The sequence below is a fragment of the Aspergillus eucalypticola genome, assembly GCF_003184535.1.
Source record: "Aspergillus eucalypticola CBS 122712 chromosome Unknown BO83scaffold_15, whole genome shotgun sequence".
In the NCBI taxonomy this organism is placed as follows: domain Eukaryota; kingdom Fungi; phylum Ascomycota; class Eurotiomycetes; order Eurotiales; family Aspergillaceae; genus Aspergillus; species Aspergillus eucalypticola.
This window is the reverse complement of record NW_020290289.1, coordinates 424,510-443,825: the sequence shown is the minus strand read 5'-3', so window position 1 is coordinate 443,825 and position 19,316 is coordinate 424,510. Positions and strand designations below refer to the sequence as shown.

Here is a 19,316-nt window from a genome sequence, read left to right as displayed (position 1 = left end):
GAATGACGAGCAGGGCATATGCTCTGGAGAAATTCAACTCAATATAAAGAATTACATTCAATACCATCTAGCATATCCTCACTTTAAGATCAGCTCAAAGCATTAATTGCCTCATCCACCGAGATGATTTTAATGCCCATCTTTGGCAGCAACTTATCGAGCATAACGTTCGCGAATGCCGAATGCTGCTCAACTGGTAACTCCAAGACATTTTCCCTAATAACATAGATACTGTAGTCCAAGTCAAAAAGCCGATAAATCGTAGCCATCACCACACCAGAAAGGGTCAACCCTGACTATTCACCTTGTCAGCACATCTTGACTTTGATGGGGTACCATTCACATACAATGATAACCGTCTTGACTCCATGTGCCTGCAAGATCTGCTCCAGCACACTTCCCGTGGTTGCGGACCACCTTGTCTTTGCGAGAACAATATCTTTACTGTCCACATTGAAAGCCTTGTGAATTTGGGTTTCGGGGGAACCGTGTCTGAACTCTCCGAAGGGGGCAATCAGGTTGGCAAAAGGAGTACCGGCTTGGACTTCTGGCTGGCCGGGATAGAAAGAGAGTGTAGAGAAAATGGTTATAGGACGAGACGCTCTCGCATGAACGGCATCGTTCCATTTGGCCAAGTTTTCGATCAAGGCTTGGCCTTCAGGGGTGTCTTTGACGGCGTCGATAAGCACCGTGATCCAGTCTAGGTTTAGAACGGCATAGTTTTTGCCAAAGTTGATAGAGCCGTCGGTAGTGCTATCCATGGTGGTCTGATCGTTAGAGAGACACTGAGCATGGCTTCATCCTTTTTGATTCAGATTGCTCGGTTGCACTATTTATAGATGCGTTGAAATAAAAAGAGCGAAAATGTACTTTTTGATGGAACCGAGTTGAGAATGAAGTCCGGGGCTCAGGTCCGAACTCCGCAAAATTACTGCGGGATGATCACGGGATTGCCACGGTGACATTGTATATAGCGAGGGCTGCTCTCTATAGCAGTCGCGTTACATCCCAGTCCATTGCGAACAAATTATTTCTCAGAGACACGAAAAAACAAACATCATGCCTTCAGATGACAATGCAACACTGGTTCTATCGGACACTTCGATTGGGGTTGCGACTTTACCGCCCTACAGTATCTTTGATAAGCGTCAGAAGTGGTTGATCATCATTATCGTATCAACTGCAGCAACATGTACGTTATACCAAGTCCCTATTTCTTCCTATTTACTAATGTCTTAATAGTCTCCGGCTTTGCATCCAATATTTATTTCCCAGCATTACCGACAATCGCAAATGACCTCAATGTCTCCATCGAACTTCTTAACCTAACTGTTACCTCCTATCTCATCTTTCAGGGTCTAGCACCCAGCCTCTGGGGTCCAGTCTCCGATGTAAAAGGCCGCCGGACAGCATACGTGTGCACATTTATTGTCTTTCTAGGCGCCTGTATTGGACTTGCAGAGACGAAGAACTACGCGACACTTATTGTTCTCCGATGTCTTCAAAGTACCGGAAGCGCTAGCACGATTGCAATTGGATCTGGCGTTATTAGCGACATCACCACTCGAGCCGAACGCGGTGGCTACATGGGGATCTTCCAAGCTGGCCTGCTCGTCCCCGTTGCCGTCGGTCCCGTAATCGGAGGTGCAATTGCTGGGTCCCTTGGATGGAAGGCGATTTTCTGGTTCTTGACCATTTACAGCGGTGCTTTCCTCTGCTTTCTCATTGTGTTTCTGCCAGAGACTCTTCGATCGATCGTTGGTAATGGAAGTTTGAAGTCTTCGAACCCACTGGTGAACTTTCCGTTGGATATCTATCAAAAAACGACCAAGGTCGATTGGGAGCAGATTCCTGACGGCCAATCGCAGCGCGCCGCAAAGAAAAAGATTGATGTTTTGGGCCCGCTTCGTATACTCATCAGCAACCACGCGGCACCTATTATCAAATTTCTCGCGATATATTACACCGTATGGCAGATGAGCATCACAGCGATGTCCTCCCTTTTCGAAAGCCGCTATGGTTTGTCAGAGACGCAAATCGGTTTGACCTTCATCGCGAACGGTGTCGGATCCATGATTGGAATACTCGTTACTGGTAAAATTCTCGATGCCGACTATCGGCGGGTGAAGGCCAGGTACGAGGCTTCACTTGATGCAGAGCAGGCAGAGGATACCACTGCTGCTACACGCGAAGAGAACTTCCCCCTGGAGAAGGCCCGCCTTCGACTTGTGCCAATCTTTTCGATCCTTCAATGCCTTTCTATCATCTTGTTTGGTTGGACGATAAATTATTCTCGCAAGGTCCACATCGCTGTACCTATCGTCTCGACCTTCATTACGGGCTGGACTGCTGTCTCCACCCAATCTCTCATCATGACTTATCTTGTTGATGTTTTCCCCGATAGAAGCGCTGCGGCTAGTGCTAGTTTGAACCTTGCACGGTGTCTCTTTGCTGCGGGGGGTACAAGCTTCATCATGCCTCTTACCAATAGTGTTGGGGTTGGAGTAGCGTTTAGCATTTGCGTCGCTGTCCAGCTGCTCGCATTGGTAGGCCCTTTGATTCAGTGGAGGTTTGCCGCTGGGTGGAGAAGAAAGGAGAGGGAGCGGGATGCCCAAAGGGCAGACGTGAAGAACTAAAAGTCGTTGTTTTTCTTAAAAGGGTATCAATATAGTTCCCGCTGTACTCGTTATCACCTCATTTACCGGGTTCTAACTCCTTTTTCTTTCTTCGAGCTTCATGTCGGCATTGTGCCACTGTCAAGGGTTACACATAATTGGGCTTAGTTATATACTAATTAATAATAGATGGATATAGATCGGACGCTACCATGGCCTTTTGAACTTCAATCAGACAAGACTATCATACGGTGAGTCATATCGGTCACTCTGTTACCATTTGGGCAAATCCGCGGCAATTGGTAGTCCTTGCTCTAGCTTTTCAGTAAGAAAGGTCATCCGTCAAACCCTCTTGCTTAGCCTTGGCACTAATCATGTGAGCCGGATAAGGTCCGGAACACGTGATTGAGATTGACTACAGCATCTGACCGATCCTTGGTACATATTGTGGGCCCAGATCGTCAAAGTTTGACTGGGTATAGATATGGGAGCTCGTACCCTAGGATTTGGAGTTTGAGAACCAAGTCGACGTATAACGGTGTGGTGCCACCAAAATCTCGCGACCACTAGGATCGGGCAACGCAACTCACCTAACTCTGTCTAGACAGTAGCAATTACATTGCACCACGTTGCGATGCACGGTCCGTATCATCTATCGTCAGCAAATGGTATATGTGATGACGCCAGGGAGATGACTAGTGACTAGGTGTCCATACAGGTTTCATCAGTCGCATCGGGCTGTCCAGCGGTTCCATAGCTAGGGCTTTTGGGAAGGAAGGCAGAAATCAGGTAGACAGTGATAAAGAGCATTTCCAAACCTAGGACAACTAGACGACTAGATAGAAACAGGAATGATGAAAGTGTTAACTCATCCGATACAAGCAATGGCTTGGCAGGGAGTCTGTTGTGTTGACCAAGGATGAGTTGTCAGGAACCGTGCTGTGTGACTGGTGCGGGAAATCTCGGGATATGGAAAGTAAAACGTGAAACCGAACCATCGCCGAGATTCCGAGAATCACCCGCGCCGAGAGAAAACCGACAAGGCTTACGCTATCCTTGAGGGAATAAAAAAAAAGAAAGAAATCAATAAAAAATTTTCTTTTCTCCCGGTGTGACAAACATATAAGAATAGGGCAGCCTGGTCATTTCAGGTCGTAGAATCAAAATATCTTCCTCTACCTACATATCCATATCCATATTTTCTCGTGGTTCATCACACAGCCGCTCAACATGGACTCTCCATCATCATTAAGTCTCAACGTTCAGGACGGCGTACACCGCCCATCCTCCCCAAACAATCTCAGATCGCGCTTTCGCAAACACCTGGATCTTTGGAAAGCTGGCTTAGCTGCGAAGGAGCACTGGGACGATGAATACAACTTCCAACCTGGCCGTTATGCTGGACAGGGGCGCTAGATGTAGGTGTGGACTTACCCGCAGCTGATCGCATCGGCCGCTAACGTATTCTTTGATTACAGCCATGTGGGTTCTGACCTCATCGACGCTACCGTATGCTAAGCATATGGATGCACAACGAGCACCACTTCGCTACGCCAATCCCTTGAAAAGCCACGAAGACTCCCACAACCACATCGAGGGACTTTCACGATACCACACGAGTTTCTTTCCATGTTGCAAGCGCATTCTCTCATACCCATTGCATCTCCTTATAGACTCTACTATACCACATCCATGCTCTAATACACTTATATACTTGTGAAATTATCTCGGAATAGAATCTACTTTATCTTACTATTTCCATTCAAACATTATGATATACACAATATAGTCACTACTATAGATATGACTCACATCTGGTGCCAAGAATGCTGACCCCGAACAAATCCCGGTAGACTGATACCTTCCAAGGCCTGGGCTTGTAGTAGAAACAAGCCCTAACCACAAACAACTATAAATAATTTTTCACCGTTGGGTGCCCTATCGGCCCACTTTCACGGGCGCGCCCCTGAAACTGAAAAGTAGCATTGATCCATGGTTCACAAATATGGGTCGAGACGGGAACCGTTAACTGTCTGGTATGGGTTCGAATTCATCGGCACGGGCCATATCGGGACCACTCGGGAGGGTCTTATAGTTTAGTTACTAGTTAGGCCTTGGACCCGGTTATTCCCGTGCGGTGGAACAGGATCTGCGACCCATTCATTTCTTATTTTGATTTCAATTTTATTTGGCTATATTCTTATTATCATCATTATTATCATTTACCCCTTTATTTTCACCATCTTTACCGTCACATTTCGGTTCTGATAGAAAGAGAAACGAAAAGTTTAAAGCTGTACAACACCTCACCTATTTCATACTAGGGTGCTCCCTATTAGATACGCCGTCCCGAAACCCCGACAGCAGAGTTTGGCGCCAAAGACAAAGCCCGGACAAAATTCTGCAGCACGTCAGCAGTCAAGCGCCATCCCGGTAATCTAGCTGCTATCGGGGGTCCTTCTCCGCGGCGGCAGCACATTAAAGCTATGCTGGATTATGCCGTTGCTCTCCAGAAATGACACGTTAGTAGTCGAGAAGATGAAGCTACTGTTCAACAGTTTGATGCGTTTTGCAAGGCCACGTTGGAGGACGTTTTGTACCGCGAGGGGGTGAATCTCCCAGCCAACAGGACCAGGTTTAGTGTGTAGCTAGTTGCACGCTAGCGTCGTTTTCCGTATAGCCACAAACGCTTGATTTGTTAGGTCATGTGAACTGAGCGCTCTGGATCTGAGTGGCTATTTTTAGTACAAGATCATAAGGATTAATATCCTGGTAATGATCTGTGAAGTAGTAGTAACGACGCTTGAACGCGATGGAAGCTTCCAATTGAATTGTGGTGCTGATACTACAAGCACAAATGTCAGTCTGCCTAAACTTCCAGTACGAGAGGGGATAACTGTTGCCACTAGGCCAGCACTATACGCCCATGAGTTAGGACCCAATGTATAGTTTGAAAAAAAGCTTTAGATACAATCTTTAGTTTCAGCAACAACAGCCGTGACATATGCCTGGACAGTCTTATATGGCCTTCCATGCAAACAGCAGACTAAAAAATTGAAAACCCTCCACCCATGGTAAACACATTTCACCTTAGACCATGTATCCGGAAACATCGCCAAACGCTCTTGCTGGTGCCTCCAACGCGGCCTGTTCAGCAAGGAGAGCCGCCTCGGTATTCCATTCTTTCGGAATCTGCCAAAATTGGATGTCCATACCATGATCATACCACCGCTCCAACTCACCCAGCAGACACTCCCACAGGTCCCGATTACTGACAGGATTCCCTGTCCTTGTCTTCCAGCCCCTCTGGATCCATCCCTGGATCCAACAAGTTGCTCCCTCCACCACATACTCGGAATCAGTCGCGATCACCAGCTTGTTGAACCCTTCTCCGGTCCAGCAGCGGAACCGAAGGGCTGCAATTACGGCCCGCAATTCAGCTCGCTCACTTGTGTGGCGATGTTTTCGGCCGCTGGGTCCTTTGATCTCGAGAGGGATCTTGAAGTGATTGAGTTTGCCTTCCGGAAGGTCCACGGGAGACCGGTAGACAACACCACAGCCTCCTCTGGGCTCGCCACAGCCTCCTCTGGGGACGGCTCCGCCGTTCTCCACACAGGTGCCATTGGTGTAGATGAGGAGCTCGCGGGGATTGTTTCGTCGGATGAAGCGATGGACCTGCGGCACACAGTCGACTTTGATGCCAGGTGGGAAAAGAGAATGTGGTGCATCGTCAGGATACGGAGGATTGAACTTGGTAGGAAGAACACGTCCTGTACCGACTCTGCGATCATTGTCGTAGCCGCCAGCGGCCATGATTGGGTTGATGACCACCATGAGGGTACCCATTTTCGACAGAAGTCGTCACAGGAGGTGCTTGTGATAGGGGGCTTCGTTTGCGTCGATGATAGAGAAGGAACCTGAAGGCAGAAGATTGGAAAGTGAATGGTGTGATAGGATGTGAACATTGATCGGCTGCTGTCAAGCTGAAAGACGACCGGCAGGTGATGAAGAGGTTCTATAAATGCTGAATGAGCGCAAAAGCAATGTTCTAGGAGTATACGAGGGGTTGGGGAGGTAAAGTTGGTCTAGATGAGCATTGCTGACAAGCTGATAATCACCTGACCTGTCACAGCAAACGAATAAGTGAAACCCTCCGATGCCGCGCTGCAGATGTCCCGGGAACATGGATTTACTGCTTCCCATGCAGCGTCGAAATGTATTAATAGGCTATTCTTCTACTATTGCCATCATGACCATCATCCTGACCATCCAAATTATCATCAGTGTCATCCGGAAAATCGTGCAAATCCCAATTTCATCAAGATCTTTACAAATTTCCGCGGTTCTCGAGATGTTCGCCACATCTTTCTCCGCTATTTCTGCGAGCCGGACTTTTTTTGTCGCTTAGCCCGATGATCAGTCAGGTTGATGAATCTCAAACTCTATATTGCATCCGCTACAATATACTACAATTGGAGTAAGCCAGTTATTATGCGCCATGACTTCAGTGACCATACAGTCGTGTCTTTACGGCCTTTATGGCCTGTTCATAAAGTAAGATACGTGGCCATCATTGGAAAGTCATTTTATTCTTTCCTGCAGAATACCAACCCTTCTAAGAGAAACCCGTGGAAGGTTTGCACTATTGGACGCCAATGGATCGTATTTGAAGCAATGAGGTCTTGAGTCACCTATACGTCTTGACTATATCCCAAGGGGTGAATTTTACCTGCTGTTATATACAGTTTATTTTACTAGCTTTAGCCACATTTATTACTAGCCAAGAGCTGCGATTAAACGGGAATTATGTAATCTGAAGGAGGAAGAATTTATGTTGACTGTGTAATTGTGCATAATTGTGCATCAGTCCCAGCTAACCTGGGTTGATCATGAGCCCCACATACTATCTATTCTATAGCGTGATTGGATATGCCAATGTGTCTCGCAGGCTTAGAGCCATCAACCTGCAAGACTGTGCATTAGCGCCATTATGCTGGCCTGTGCAGAGAGTGGGTACATAAATCCCTGCTAGGCCCACATATTTAGAGCGACTCATTCAGGCCGTGCATGAAGAATGGCTCTAAAGGGTACACTAAGGCAGCTCCGTGCAGATGGCAGCTGTCAAATGTAGGCCCATGCATAAGAATGGCCCTAAGATGGCTCTAAAAGTGAAGCTAATGCGGTGTCGTGCATATAGCAGACAATAAGTGTAATACTAATACTATCAAATCTCGCTAAGCTTAGCATTTCTGCAAGTCCATGCATCTATATCGAGAGGAAAGCCCATGCTATACCTAATCTGTTGAGGCAACCACCCATGTAGGCTTGGTCACGTCGTTAGCGCTCAGGCCGCCACACAAAGCACCATTTCGCGCTTGCTCCGCTGCGCGCTCTATATAGTCAATACAGTCACTCTTTTGCTGCATTGTCTTGCATCGCTTTGTTTTGCTTGCTTGCTTTCGCTGTATAGGGCGTGCCTTGATATAGCCCTTTGTGAAGCATGGGCTAGCAAAATGTATGTCACGTGACCCACTTGTTACTCCAGACTATGGAAGTTGGCAGCTACAATTTAAGGCAATAATACCCTACACTCTTGGTCCGCGGTAGATCTTCTTCGGACTATCTCATCCTGTATCCGCATTTGTACAGCGAGCTTCGAAAGTTTCCTGAAAGCTGGATGATCACCTACTTAGATGCTTGGGTATAAATCAGCCCGGAATGACGAGCATAGATGACATTGATATTAACTTAAGATTAATGAATCAGTAGCATCATCATAGCATAGTATATAATGTTACTCTAGAGTGAATATTGTCGTCTTGATCATCGATAACCAAAGAAGTAGCAGGTAATGACGTTCTTTAATGACCTTGCTTGAGCGTCATAGTGAATGATGCCGGGTGGTGACTCATGTTGACTTCTACCACCTCACAACGGAAACTTCAAACGTCTCAACTCACACTAAACCGTCCGCCCCGAGAATCCAACTATTTTGCTATTCTTCACTCAAGTGTCTATCCAGACGAAAGCGCAGAAATGTGGGACTTCAGTTTCAGAGGACGAGTCTTTGATATTGAAGGGAGGAAGCTCAAGGTCGTGGAGCAACTCACTGAGTTCTTGGATATCGAGCATGGCCAACGCCGGGTTCTAACAAGGGTCATAAACCTGGAAAACAAACTAGAGTCTCTTCTCAAAATCCGCTACCAACTGGACCCAGAGGATTTTGACTTTGACGATCCCGCAGAGGCTGAGGAGTTGGCTGAGGAACATTACTGCCACGAAGTCCAACTCACAGACTTCCTGGGTGAGCGTGGACTAGGGCCAAAGTATTATTGTCACGAAACCCAGTTTCAGGAAAATTGGATGCCATTCCCGAATGGCTATATCGACCTTTTGGTCATGCAGATACCTCCAGGCGAAAATGTCGAAGATATCCAAGATGAGCTTACCGATCAGCAGCTTGACAGTATTCGAACCCAGCTCGCACATACCTTGGAGTGAGTCATCTTTTTCTGTCCTATTACAATAGAAATACGTATATTTACTAACAGTACTGGGCTCATCGCAGGTTCATGCGCACGAAAGGCTATGTGCTGGTCCAGCAACATGCCGGGTATCTTAATTACGAGGCTCGGACAAATAAGCTTTATCTGGTTGACCTCGATGGCCTCGGATTCAGCGACCCAAATAGTAGCACATCGTTCCCAATAGATGAGGAGAGCCCATACGTGGAGGCGTTTAACATTTGGCGCGCACCGTACAGTAAGCCTGAGCAAGACCCGAAGCCAGGAGTGCCGCCACCCGACCAACCGACTAAAAAGGAAAATCAGCGCCCAACGAGAGCATAGGATGGCGTTGGATCTGACTGGCATATTTAACAAATCCTAATGTACTTTTCTTTGAGGACTGAATACTGTTTCTTACTGGTTTTGTTCCTTAGTAGATTTAACATATTGAGTGCTTCTCATATTCAATTGAATTTGTAATAGCCTCCACTTATATCCCGTGTTTAGCTCTCAGTAACGGTCAATTTTGACAGTCAGAAGGAATATGAGGGATTCCTGCGAACCAGGAAGAGTCTCAATTAAATTCGCTATTTTCTGTTTCGCTTGTTTTCGCTTGTTTTTCGCCTATTTCCAAACAGTATTTACTAAGCTTTCATTCAGCTTCCATGTGGAATGAATATAATTTCAGGTGAATATGCTCAAACTAGATACAAAAGACACAGAAAAGTATAATCTTCTATACTTTAATGTGCTTTTACCTGCATTTCACATAAGCGTAATATCTGAGAAATTATCGCTCTCCATCACCTTCTGACTTGCTCGAAATCGATAGGGGTTATTCTGCTATCATGCCTCAGCTACGTAGCGCTAATACTATGTCCTCTTTGAGGCTTCCACACGATCGTCGCCAGAAGCTCTGGTCTCGTATTCCAGACTTAATCACTGACGCTGGGTTCAGGACCCTAAAGCCTGGAACGTCTAAGTTCACACTGAGCCCTACCCGGGTGCGCAGCTGGCCAGACTTTGCAAAAGAAGTCAAGGCTCTCTTAGAGCCCTACTGCGGTAAATACGAGGCATTCAATTCTGTTGTAGCTAAGGAGTTTTTCGCCGTGGCCAATGAACTGGGAGTACAGGGTCGCTTCGTCAATAATGTACTGCACCCTGTTGGGGAGGTAACGGAGCTGATGAAATTCGGAGTCCGTTTCGGAGACGCGCAATATGGTGTGAATAGACGCCAAGATCCTGTGAAGAAAGGGCAGAAGCGAAAGCGCGGCCTACAGAAGATCAAGAAGGCAAAGTCGAAACTCATACCCGATATAGTAATGGTGGATCGCAAGACACATACTATCAGAGTAGTGGGCGAGGTTAAGACTTTCTGGACATTCGCACCGAAGAAACGCCAGACGTGGCACAATTTCCTGTCCGCTAAGCTAGGCATGTGGTCATATATATTTCCAGGAAAGATATCAAAAGCTGACTGTACTGTTAACGATATAGGTCAGGTAGCACGCTATATGGACGACCACTACTGCCGCTATGGCTTGCTTACAACCTATGAATATACGTGGTTTGTCAAGCGTCAGGATGATACCCACTTCCTCATGTCTCCACCTATAAGCGCAACGGCGCAATCGTCTGCGTACTGCGTTTCTCTTCGCGAATGCCTCTTCGCCACGGCAATTAGAGGTGCGGATGACAAAGAAAGCGACTACGGTGTCCGATATGGACCGCAGTTGGTAGGCTATGGCTCTCTAAAGATCTGTAGCGTTTGCTAATATAATTAATCAGACAGTTCGTCGATACACACCTTCTTTGATTGGACGGTACTCGCGCAGGGTAATAAAGAGGCAACAGTAAACCGCGTTGCTTAGGGTAGCCTGGTAATGCAGCATGGATTGATTGAAAGATATTCTTATCCTCAATTTCTATAACAGCTCTACAATATAAATTAATACAGCGTGGCGTACATGGGAGCTCAGGTCTACGTTAGTAATTACTTATCTCAGGGTCAAGCTCTATAGATAGTATCTATGCAGGCCCATGCATGCAGAATCGCTTTAAACCATAGCACTAATGCACGGCCACAGAATGGCTCTAAATTTGCACTAATGCAAGACCGTGCATACAGAATGGCTCTATAACATAGCACTAATGCACGGCGCCAAAATGGCTCTAAAGCTGGCACTAATGCACTATCTCGCATATGGAATGGCTCTAAGATATGCCACTAATGCATCTGTCTATAAGGGGCTCAAGCACGTGATGCCGATCAGGTTGGAAGACTGATCAATGATATTCCCTACTAGTAGCACTCTTCCTTTCGGACCCTTCACCGAACTAGCCCGGCTAGCTCAATCGGTAGAGCGTGAGACTCTTAATCTCAAGGCTGCGGGTTCGAGCCCCGCGTTGGGCTTTCTCTTTTGTTTTTCTCACTTCTGGTTGAGTTCTTATTCGGATCCTCTATCCCCTGTCCTTTTTTTCTTTCTTTACTTTTCCTTTTTGAGGCTTGTCATGTCTGGATCGGCATTCATTTGCCTTTGGGTTTTCTTACTTGATGGTCACGCGGTGTAGTGCTATTTAGTACTACTACGTGATCTACTTCCGAAATATGTATACTTAATGGAACCATCATCTTTCACTTACAACCTTAGGCGTAATGGTAGTAGTAGCGGTATGTAAAATACGAATTTCGACCATCATTGAAAGGATAGAGATATTTCATTGAGCATAACCTACTCAGACATTCTTTGTAGCATTTCGTGTCTACCGCAAGTAGTAGAGGAAAAGGCCTTGCAGGTTTTAAGAATTTCTCTACCGAAATCAAAGGGAACTTGATGCGATCTTGCTTCATGTTCCAATGCGATTTATGAAATGTTAAACGCCAGAAACCCTTCACATCTCTTTGCCATTATTCTCATTTCCTAGCGTTCTTTACAAATCCTTTTCAAGATCAGGCAAAATCATCGGTCGCCCCCTCCGCCGAGATTCATCGCTGCACTCACACACGCCAGGTGGCTAAACGCCTGCGGCATGTTGCCGATCTGCTCTCCGGACGTCGCAACCTCCTCGGAGAACATTCCCAGATGGTTTGCAAAAGAGAGAATGCTATCGAACTGCGATGTGGCTGTCTTGCGCAGTTGTTGGAAGAACGGGTCGTGAGGAAGATATGCTTTGGACTTGGCAGCCTGATGATGATTGTCAGCTATCGAGATGGGACAACTAGGAGGCGAGTTTGGTACTTACACGCATCATAGCCTCGACGAGCCAGAATGTGACCATTAGGAACGCGCCTTCGTTGCCTCCAACGCCTGGAATGGTTATTAGATGTGTGTCGTAATCAAAGGAGACGGGGGACAGCTTACCATCATCGACCTTCCCAGTATCATACCGTGATACCATATTAGCCACACTCAACCCTCCTTTGGCGGGAACATCCGTGATCTTCTGGATGGTGCTCAACAACCGAGGATCGTTTGGCGCTACAAAAAACACCAACGGCGCAATAAGCACAGCAGCGTCCATAGCATCCTGATTCTCATAACTCATGCAGAAAAATCCCTTCTCTGCGTTATACCCCTTGGTCATGATCTCATCGTATAGTGCATCACGTTCGTGCATCCATCGTGCACGGTCCGGACACGGTAGATTGGATCTCTTCTCCGCCAGCCGCACACCACGATCCAAGGCAACCCAAAGCATGATCTTCGAGTAGACAAAGTTCTGCGGTGGGCCGCGCACTTCCCAGATAGACTGGTCAGGCTGATGGCGGATCTGGATAACAAAATCGATCATGCGACGGATAGCTCGCCACTGGTCGTATGAGATATCGGCTGCGTGTTTGTTGTAGAGATAAATACTGTCCATAAGTTCTCCGTAAATGTCGAGCTGGATATGAGTCGCTGCACCGTTGCCGATACGCACCGGTCGGCTCCCCCGGTACCCCTCTAGATGGTCGAGTTCCATCTCGGGGATTTCGCGTTCGCCATGAATGGTGATCATGATGGGCAGGAAGGGCTCTCCTGGTTTAGGATCCTTATCCATGGGCGGGAAGATGCGCTCGAAGATGAAGTTGATGTATGATTCGGCCTCTTCGGGATAGCCGTTCTTCAAGAATACATAGACGGTGAATGCTGCATCACGCACCCAGGAGTACCGATAGTCCCAATTACGGCTCCCACCTATATGCTCAGGTAGTGAGAAGGTGGGAGCTGCCACAATTGCTCCGGTTGGCTTGTAGGTCAGAAGCTTCAGAACGAGTAGACTGCGCTCCACTTGCTCACGGTAATGACCCCGGAACGTGCACTTGCTGGTCCAGTCTGACCAGAAATCGCCTGTTGTTCGCTCAATTTGCTGCAGATATGGGGCTAGGTCCTGGGCATTGCACGTTATGGATTCCTGATCGTGAAGGAGCATAGTGACGGATTGTCCTTCTTTCAAGGTAACCTTCCCAATCAGACCAGGGCCTAGGTGTCCTGGTCGATCGGACAATTCAAATTCAATGCTAAGATCGGAGTCATCCTCGGAAATGTCACCCTTGTCTCCCAAAACGCTGACAACCAGATTCTGATTCTCTGATTGAAAGTGGTAAACTTGGATACCGTCATCCGAAGCCGAAGACTGTTGGGCTATATGTGAATCGCGTGCATAATTGAACGCCGGGAAAAGTTCAATTTCTATCTCCATTTCACCACGCACGCACTCTGCTTTCCGCACCATCCCTGAACAACATGCCTCCTTTTGTGCAGAGCCTTTATTCTGGTAGCATCGACACCACTGCGGAAGCCCTTTCTCGACCACATGCGGCTTGGGTTTTGCGATCGGAAAATAATCCAAGATATTCATCACACCCTCCTCATGAATCCAACGGGTCTCCAGCATGTTGGTGTACGGACGATAGCGCTGCTTACTGAGAGGATTTTTCAACCTGCGATCCGGGGTAATTGAAAAATGACCTCCCTTCTCCTTGTCTAGAATGCGGCAGAAGATGGAAGGAGAATCGAACACGGGCCAGCACATGGAGTCAACGCTGCCATTCTTGCTGACCAGTGCACAAGTGTGCATGTCCCCCACCAGGCCATAGTCTTCAAGCCCACAGTATTCGTTTGCTGGATCCATGGTGCAATGGGTGATGTGAGTGGGAGAAACAGAGTTGGTCTGTCAGACGTGCTGACCTCTTTATATTCATATGACGTCACAGCTGATTATCCGGTGACACCCGGTATGTTTGACCAATTGCATCCGCATTCACCATCGTACTACCAGTCATTGTTTTGATCGCAGTTTTAGGATACTACTTGGGGTAGGGTAATGTTGTGGAGTTTTCTGACAATTTTATTTGTTGGCAGCAGTTGGATCAATGCCTATGCAGTAGCAGACCTCATGGACAATATGTTAATCAATACTAGTAGTAATGTCAAGCCCTAGCCAGGCAATGAAAGACTGATTAGAAACTATGCAAATAGATGAAAAAACTTCGTCACGCTCCTAGTTGCTTGAAATTTTAGAAGTCATGGTATACATACCAGGGGCACCAAACTATAGAAGAAGAGGATAATTATGAAGAAGTCAGTTTATCCTTATAGCACGACAATAAGCGTCCGCAGTACGTTGCTTTTGCGCAACGTCAATTTCCAATATGTCTGAGACAGAGATAGGAGGCTCCATAGTGTCGCCTACCAATTTACAGAACAACTCAATGTAAACAGAGATATCATACTCACAACAGAAAAAGAACCCGTTATACCTGCCGGGCGAGTAGGACTACCGCCTACTTATGTGCTGTCGCTGCCCCCTGCAGCGAACTATACTGTTACGTGGAATGCGGGGTAATCTCTACCCCTCTTCGTCCCGAATAGGAAGGCAAGCACCAGTCTCGACAAAAATACAGTGAGACTGCCAAGAATTTCCTTTTCGGAATTCTGCTGCTGGACACCGCCCGTAAATACTGTCTCGTTACCCGAGAAACCCCCACAATTCCCCCCTAGGGGGGATGCCTCCTATCGGAGGGGCCCCTCCACGATATCCCGTGGATCATCCCGGTTCTGTAATTACTCCTAAAGGGGTAATTCTGTGAGTCTCAAGTCTCACAGACAGAAGGCAAAGTTATAACGAGTGGGTCTGTGAGACTGTCTGTTGTGTCTCAGGCACAACTCATTGTCAGTAGCTGCCTCAACACCTGAGCCATCATCTACTACCCCGCACCTCCAAAATACGACTATAACATTACATAACGGAAGGACACGAAAGTATGTTCAGATGGGGCCTTGTTATCGGACAGTGTCTTTGACTTTGGCTTAGTCACAAGTATCAATTCTGTATTCCAAGGGAAAAGTGCGGGGTATATTACGGCGGCATCTCAAATAGGAAATTCTTGGGCGAGACTGAGAAAACTGTCTAATTAGGCCACTCCTGCAATGCCAGGGCTTTTCAAGGAGCATAAATAGTCGAAGGCAGCCCTGGACACTATTATCCTTTGGACGGATAGTCCAACACAAACAACTTGCTCATTCAGACAAATCATTCGTACAGACGAAAAATGACTTTCGGTCGCTTCCACCTGGAATCAACCTCTGATTTGTCTCAATCGCACTCTGTTGTGCCGGCCAGGCCCTCTTCTCATACATCAGGGCCTTCGGACAAAAAGAAGCATTCCCAGAAGATACATTGTCGATGGATATTTCTTACCTACACAGATTCTTCGTTTGAGCAGGAAGATGATTTTGTGAATGGGTTTCGAGCGATGTTGGAGCGGAATTCCCTCGCTTCTTCTACGTTTTTTGGATGTCGTGAGGACCATACGGAGGGCGGAGTTCTCTATCATGTCCTTCTACACCTTGGGAAGCAGGTTAATTGGAAAGTCAGCACTGCTCACAGATACCTCGTGGTTTCAGATAACCCACATGAGTCTATTAATATAATCACTCGGTACCCTGAAGTAAAATACCCGGACTTCATCCACAGCCATGTTGAATACTGCGAGCAGGTCGCACTCGATGATTGTTTTGGCATATGTCCAAATATTTCTGCGGCACAGGTTGCCAGGTACACCAGGAAGTGGGTCGAAGTTGGGCAGCAGCCGACGAAAGCTGCGAAGCGGGTTAAACTGATCGAACTTCTTCCTCATGAATATGACAGGGATTTCGACAGCATAGAATCTGCTCTTGATTACGAGCACCGCAGGGAGGACTGACTTGGATGACGTGTTCTCATTGCCGAGTTACCTTGTGCCGTCTAACTTTCGGATTACGATGAAGATCGGACAATGAATGTCTAAAAGAATGGAATACTAGCATTTGGATTATGGAGGTCCTTGCTTAGAGTCAGCGAGACGTTTATGGATATAAATCTGTGTTTCTTGATTGTTTCGATTGGTGGAGCTGTTTGTTTGCACCGAAAATGTTGTTTGGTGGTGTGGTTATGGGTAAGTAGTTCATTTCGCCAAAGCCAATTCTATGTCTTGGTAGTTTTTACTTCAGAATGATTATACTAAACTCCGGAGACGTACCTATCAAGATTTCAGAATAGCATTTCATCCACAGGTTAGCTTGTGTAGGTTATAAAGGTGTACATTCGACACATCGATGAAACTATAGACCCGGCCATCGGTGTATTAGGTGGTTGTCATTAAATTATTTGCGTTCATTGTTTTCATTCATTTATTTGTTTGACAGCTTCGCATATTCGTGCTCACAACTGAAGGAAGTCTCCCCAAGACAGCCAACTGGTATCCTCTTCGTCCTGCAACTCAAAACCCCCAGGATTTTGCGAATTTAGGCTGGAAATCAGATCACCCAGACGATTGTGACGCTTCTTATCAAAGAGTTGTTGGATAAATCGAGGCGTGGTGATGGCTTCTAGAGCTCCATGACTTTTATCCAGCCCGTAACTGCGAGAGTCCCATGCATCCAAAACCAAGTCTGTGAACGAAACAAAGAAAGGGTTACTGTCATCGATAAGCTCAGGATGTTCGCTGAAGAGGTCCTCTACCAGCTGCCATGCAAGTGCTACGCGGTCCCTTGAGCGCCGTTGCCGCAGCTCAAGCAGGATGTGGATATAAGCGTCCATGTAGGTATCTGTCGTGAAGTGCGTGAACAAGTAATAGGGAAACTTGCTGCGGATTCTGATATCCATCATGGATTGTACCCATGTCAGGGCTGATTCAAACAGAATGTCATGTTCGTCACGTGTTATATAGATCTCGTTGCCAGCTGCACCGAACCGTCGGCGAGGATGATGAATTTTAAACCTGAACCGCGCGATTGATAGATTCGCCATGGCTTGAGTAAGGCTATGAAGGGGGATGTGTGGATCAGAATTACGGGTATTCCTCCAACAGTATATGTTGTTGAGCTCGTCAACCGCCTTGCTCTCCAGTTCGATTATCTCCTTAGACTTGACCGAGCCCTGCATCACACTTTCAATGAGCTGAGTGGCCGTCGGAGAGCGTCGGCGCCAATTGGAAACTTCCATTTTCAATAAGACACACATCATTTCTGTGGGACCGTCGTGTTCCAGAGGAGGCTCAGTCATGTCCGGGTGCAGATCCACGTCGTTGACGTTAAGTGGGAGGCGGACGTCGCCTATCTCGGAAGATGGTGGTGGCTTCATCCCTGGTGTAGAGGTAATGCGACACCGAGCTTCAAGGCCGCGGAGCTGCCACCATAAACGAATGCGCATTTCCTTCTCAAAGAAAGTTATGTTGGGGTCAGATGTGTCTTGATGTAGGCCCATTTTCTCGGCTAGTCGAAGGGCGGCGCCGGACAAGGTGGTTGTTAAATCACATCTTGGGTTAGAGAAAAGGAATAATACCAGTGCCTGTAGTACTTCGAGGTCGCTGGTTGTGAGAAAGTCTGCTGCAATGAGAGCACGCAGAGTTGCGGTTCGGTATTGTCTCAAAAGAACGGCCTTTTGCAAGCCAAAATAGGTCTCACATTCGCCGGGTGAGCTAGAGGTGATTGAAATAGTATAGATAGCAAATAAGATAGCTGTCAGTGGCTTGGATGCGCAGTATGAATTGCAGCTAGTATCCAAGACACGCTGCTGCAGGGTAGGCACATGGACGATCTTTGTCATCGGGTGAACTCTTTCTACGAAGATCTGCCACAACCGGTAAATGTGTTTTGGCTCGGGATGGAAGTCATGGATGCTTTGCGTATCAGAAATAGCCTCTCCAAGGGAAGGAGTAGGATACAGGGCGGGGTCATCCTTGTGTCCGAGGCTCTGGATAGGGGGATGCTTGAGCTGTTTACAAAGGGCTATTAGAATTATACGATTATGGTAGTAACCGGAAACACGAACCTCTGGCCTGAGATCTGACCACAAACATCTGTCACCATTAGTAACATATTGCAGACTGCCTGCTGTTTGCCGGATATCTTACCTTTGTCTTTCTGCAGTCGTGCCATCTGTAAGTAGTGATGGTTCTTGGACACTAGCCTCATTGATCTTCTCAGCGCGTGAGCCAGCCGAATGACTCTCCTTCGGTTGACACTTCTGGTTTGAAGGGATCCAGGTGTGGGTGTGTGAGGAGAAATCGATATTGTGGCTCCGCATGAGTTCTTCGTAGCGGGCTAGTCGCGCGAGAAGCTCTTCATCAGCAGCCCTCTTCCGCGGTCGAGGTGAAGCAGGGGCTTCGTATATACACTGAGCATGCGCCTTGAGGCAGTTAGAGCAGGGCTCGCCCTTGTCACATTTCACCTTGCGACGAGCGCAGAGAGAACAGGCGAGCTTCGGTCGATTCGGGCCTGGAGGCCCAGATGGAGGAGTGGACAACATCCCCTAGATACAGACTGAGGCTGTTATTTTTATAAGTGTTTCAAGCTTATTTTGGCAGGATATTGTCCTCATAGTATGGAGTAGACGTGTTCAAAGGGCAAATCGGGTGATTCATGCCCGAGATTGAGTTATTCGGAGCCTTCGGGTCCCAGAATGGTTTAGCGTGGTTTGTCTCGGATCCCGAGACGGCCGGCTCCATTTCCGAAGGGCATCTATACCACAGCTGCACCCTCACAAAGATGTCTTCGAACACCCCCACTCCTCGGCCGACGATGGCGACCTATAAGTTAAAAGGAAACGCGTTCGGTTGATTCTGACATGAAAATTTCTCGAAGTACGTGATGCTGGGCTCGTCCAGTCTCTAAGTTACTTTCTTGAGGTAGTACTAGCATTTGAATCTGCAAGCGGTTCACAACAATCA

At 47.2% G+C, this 19,316-nt stretch overlaps 8 protein-coding genes and 1 non-coding gene across 9 annotated transcripts; 5 read left to right on the top strand and 4 right to left on the bottom strand.

The window, feature by feature from the left end:
• Positions 1–89: 89 nt before the first annotated feature.
• Positions 90–875, bottom strand: BO83DRAFT_362674 (cysteine hydrolase; the record flags this gene model as incomplete). The annotated part of the gene is made up of 2 exons (XM_025529527.1): positions 348–875; positions 90–296 (listed from the first exon to the last, which is right to left on the bottom strand). Exons 1-2 carry the CDS (start codon positions 759–761, stop codon positions 90–92), a joined length of 621 nt encoding a protein of 206 aa, XP_025387294.1. The 5' UTR covers positions 762–875.
• A 267-nt stretch (positions 876–1,142) lies between these two features.
• Positions 1,143–2,794, top strand: BO83DRAFT_379188 (putative MFS multidrug transporter). The gene has a single exon (XM_025531445.1). It carries the CDS (start codon positions 1,191–1,193, stop codon positions 2,634–2,636), a length of 1,446 nt encoding a protein of 481 aa, XP_025387293.1. The 5' UTR covers positions 1,143–1,190; the 3' UTR covers positions 2,637–2,794.
• A 2,766-nt stretch (positions 2,795–5,560) lies between these two features.
• On the bottom strand, positions 5,561–6,610 carry BO83DRAFT_379187 (RNase H domain protein). The gene has a single exon (XM_025531444.1). It carries the CDS (start codon positions 6,459–6,461, stop codon positions 5,706–5,708), a length of 756 nt encoding a protein of 251 aa, XP_025387292.1. The 5' UTR covers positions 6,462–6,610; the 3' UTR covers positions 5,561–5,705.
• Positions 6,611–8,651: 2,041 nt separating this feature from the next.
• Positions 8,652–9,463, top strand: BO83DRAFT_427908 (uncharacterized protein; the record flags this gene model as incomplete). Its single annotated transcript, XM_025535379.1, has 2 exons — positions 8,652–9,112; positions 9,184–9,463. The coding sequence occupies 2 exons, from the start codon at positions 8,652–8,654 to the stop codon at positions 9,461–9,463; spliced, it is 741 nt and encodes a 246-aa protein (XP_025387291.1).
• A 506-nt stretch (positions 9,464–9,969) lies between these two features.
• BO83DRAFT_427907 (uncharacterized protein) lies at positions 9,970–10,937 on the top strand (the record flags this gene model as incomplete). The annotated part of the gene is made up of 2 exons (XM_025535378.1): positions 9,970–10,857; positions 10,914–10,937. The coding sequence occupies 2 exons, from the start codon at positions 9,970–9,972 to the stop codon at positions 10,935–10,937; spliced, it is 912 nt and encodes a 303-aa protein (XP_025387290.1).
• A 524-nt stretch (positions 10,938–11,461) lies between these two features.
• Positions 11,462–11,534, top strand: BO83DRAFT_t172. The gene has a single exon. It is a non-coding gene; the product is annotated as a tRNA-Lys (tRNA).
• Positions 11,535–11,870: 336 nt separating this feature from the next.
• BO83DRAFT_438126 (glycoside hydrolase family 15 protein) lies at positions 11,871–14,248 on the bottom strand. Its single transcript, XM_025536068.1, has 3 exons — positions 12,484–14,248; positions 12,365–12,429; positions 11,871–12,306 (listed from the first exon to the last, which is right to left on the bottom strand). The coding sequence occupies exons 1-3, from the start codon at positions 14,234–14,236 to the stop codon at positions 12,082–12,084; spliced, it is 2,043 nt and encodes a 680-aa protein (XP_025387289.1). The 5' UTR covers positions 14,237–14,248; the 3' UTR covers positions 11,871–12,081.
• A 1,321-nt stretch (positions 14,249–15,569) lies between these two features.
• BO83DRAFT_417894 (uncharacterized protein) lies at positions 15,570–16,560 on the top strand. Its single transcript, XM_025534789.1, has one exon. The coding sequence runs from the start codon at positions 15,657–15,659 to the stop codon at positions 16,308–16,310; it is 654 nt and encodes a 217-aa protein (XP_025387288.1). The 5' UTR covers positions 15,570–15,656; the 3' UTR covers positions 16,311–16,560.
• A 247-nt stretch (positions 16,561–16,807) lies between these two features.
• Positions 16,808–18,895, bottom strand: BO83DRAFT_417893 (Zn(II)2Cys6 transcription factor; the record flags this gene model as incomplete). Its single annotated transcript, XM_025534788.1, has 3 exons — positions 16,808–18,361; positions 18,419–18,446; positions 18,501–18,895. 3 exons carry the CDS (start codon positions 18,893–18,895, stop codon positions 16,808–16,810), a joined length of 1,977 nt encoding a protein of 658 aa, XP_025387287.1.
• Positions 18,896–19,316: the final 421 nt, after the last annotated feature.

Coding starts and splice junctions, on each gene's coding strand:
- BO83DRAFT_438126 (XM_025536068.1), bottom strand. CDS start 14,236: ATGGATCCAGCAAACGAATACTGTGGGCTTGAAGACTATGGCCTGGTG. Junction 12,430..12,483: donor TACTGGGAAGGTCGATGATG/GTAAGCTGTCCC, acceptor TAACCATTCCAG/GCGTTGGAGGCAACGAAGGC. Junction 12,307..12,364: donor TCGTCGAGGCTATGATGCGT/GTAAGTACCAAA, acceptor AATCATCATCAG/GCTGCCAAGTCCAAAGCATA.
- BO83DRAFT_379188 (XM_025531445.1), top strand. CDS start 1,191: ATGTACGTTATACCAAGTCCCTATTTCTTCCTATTTACTAATGTCTTA.
- BO83DRAFT_417894 (XM_025534789.1), top strand. CDS start 15,657: ATGACTTTCGGTCGCTTCCACCTGGAATCAACCTCTGATTTGTCTCAA.
- BO83DRAFT_379187 (XM_025531444.1), bottom strand. CDS start 6,461: ATGGGTACCCTCATGGTGGTCATCAACCCAATCATGGCCGCTGGCGGC.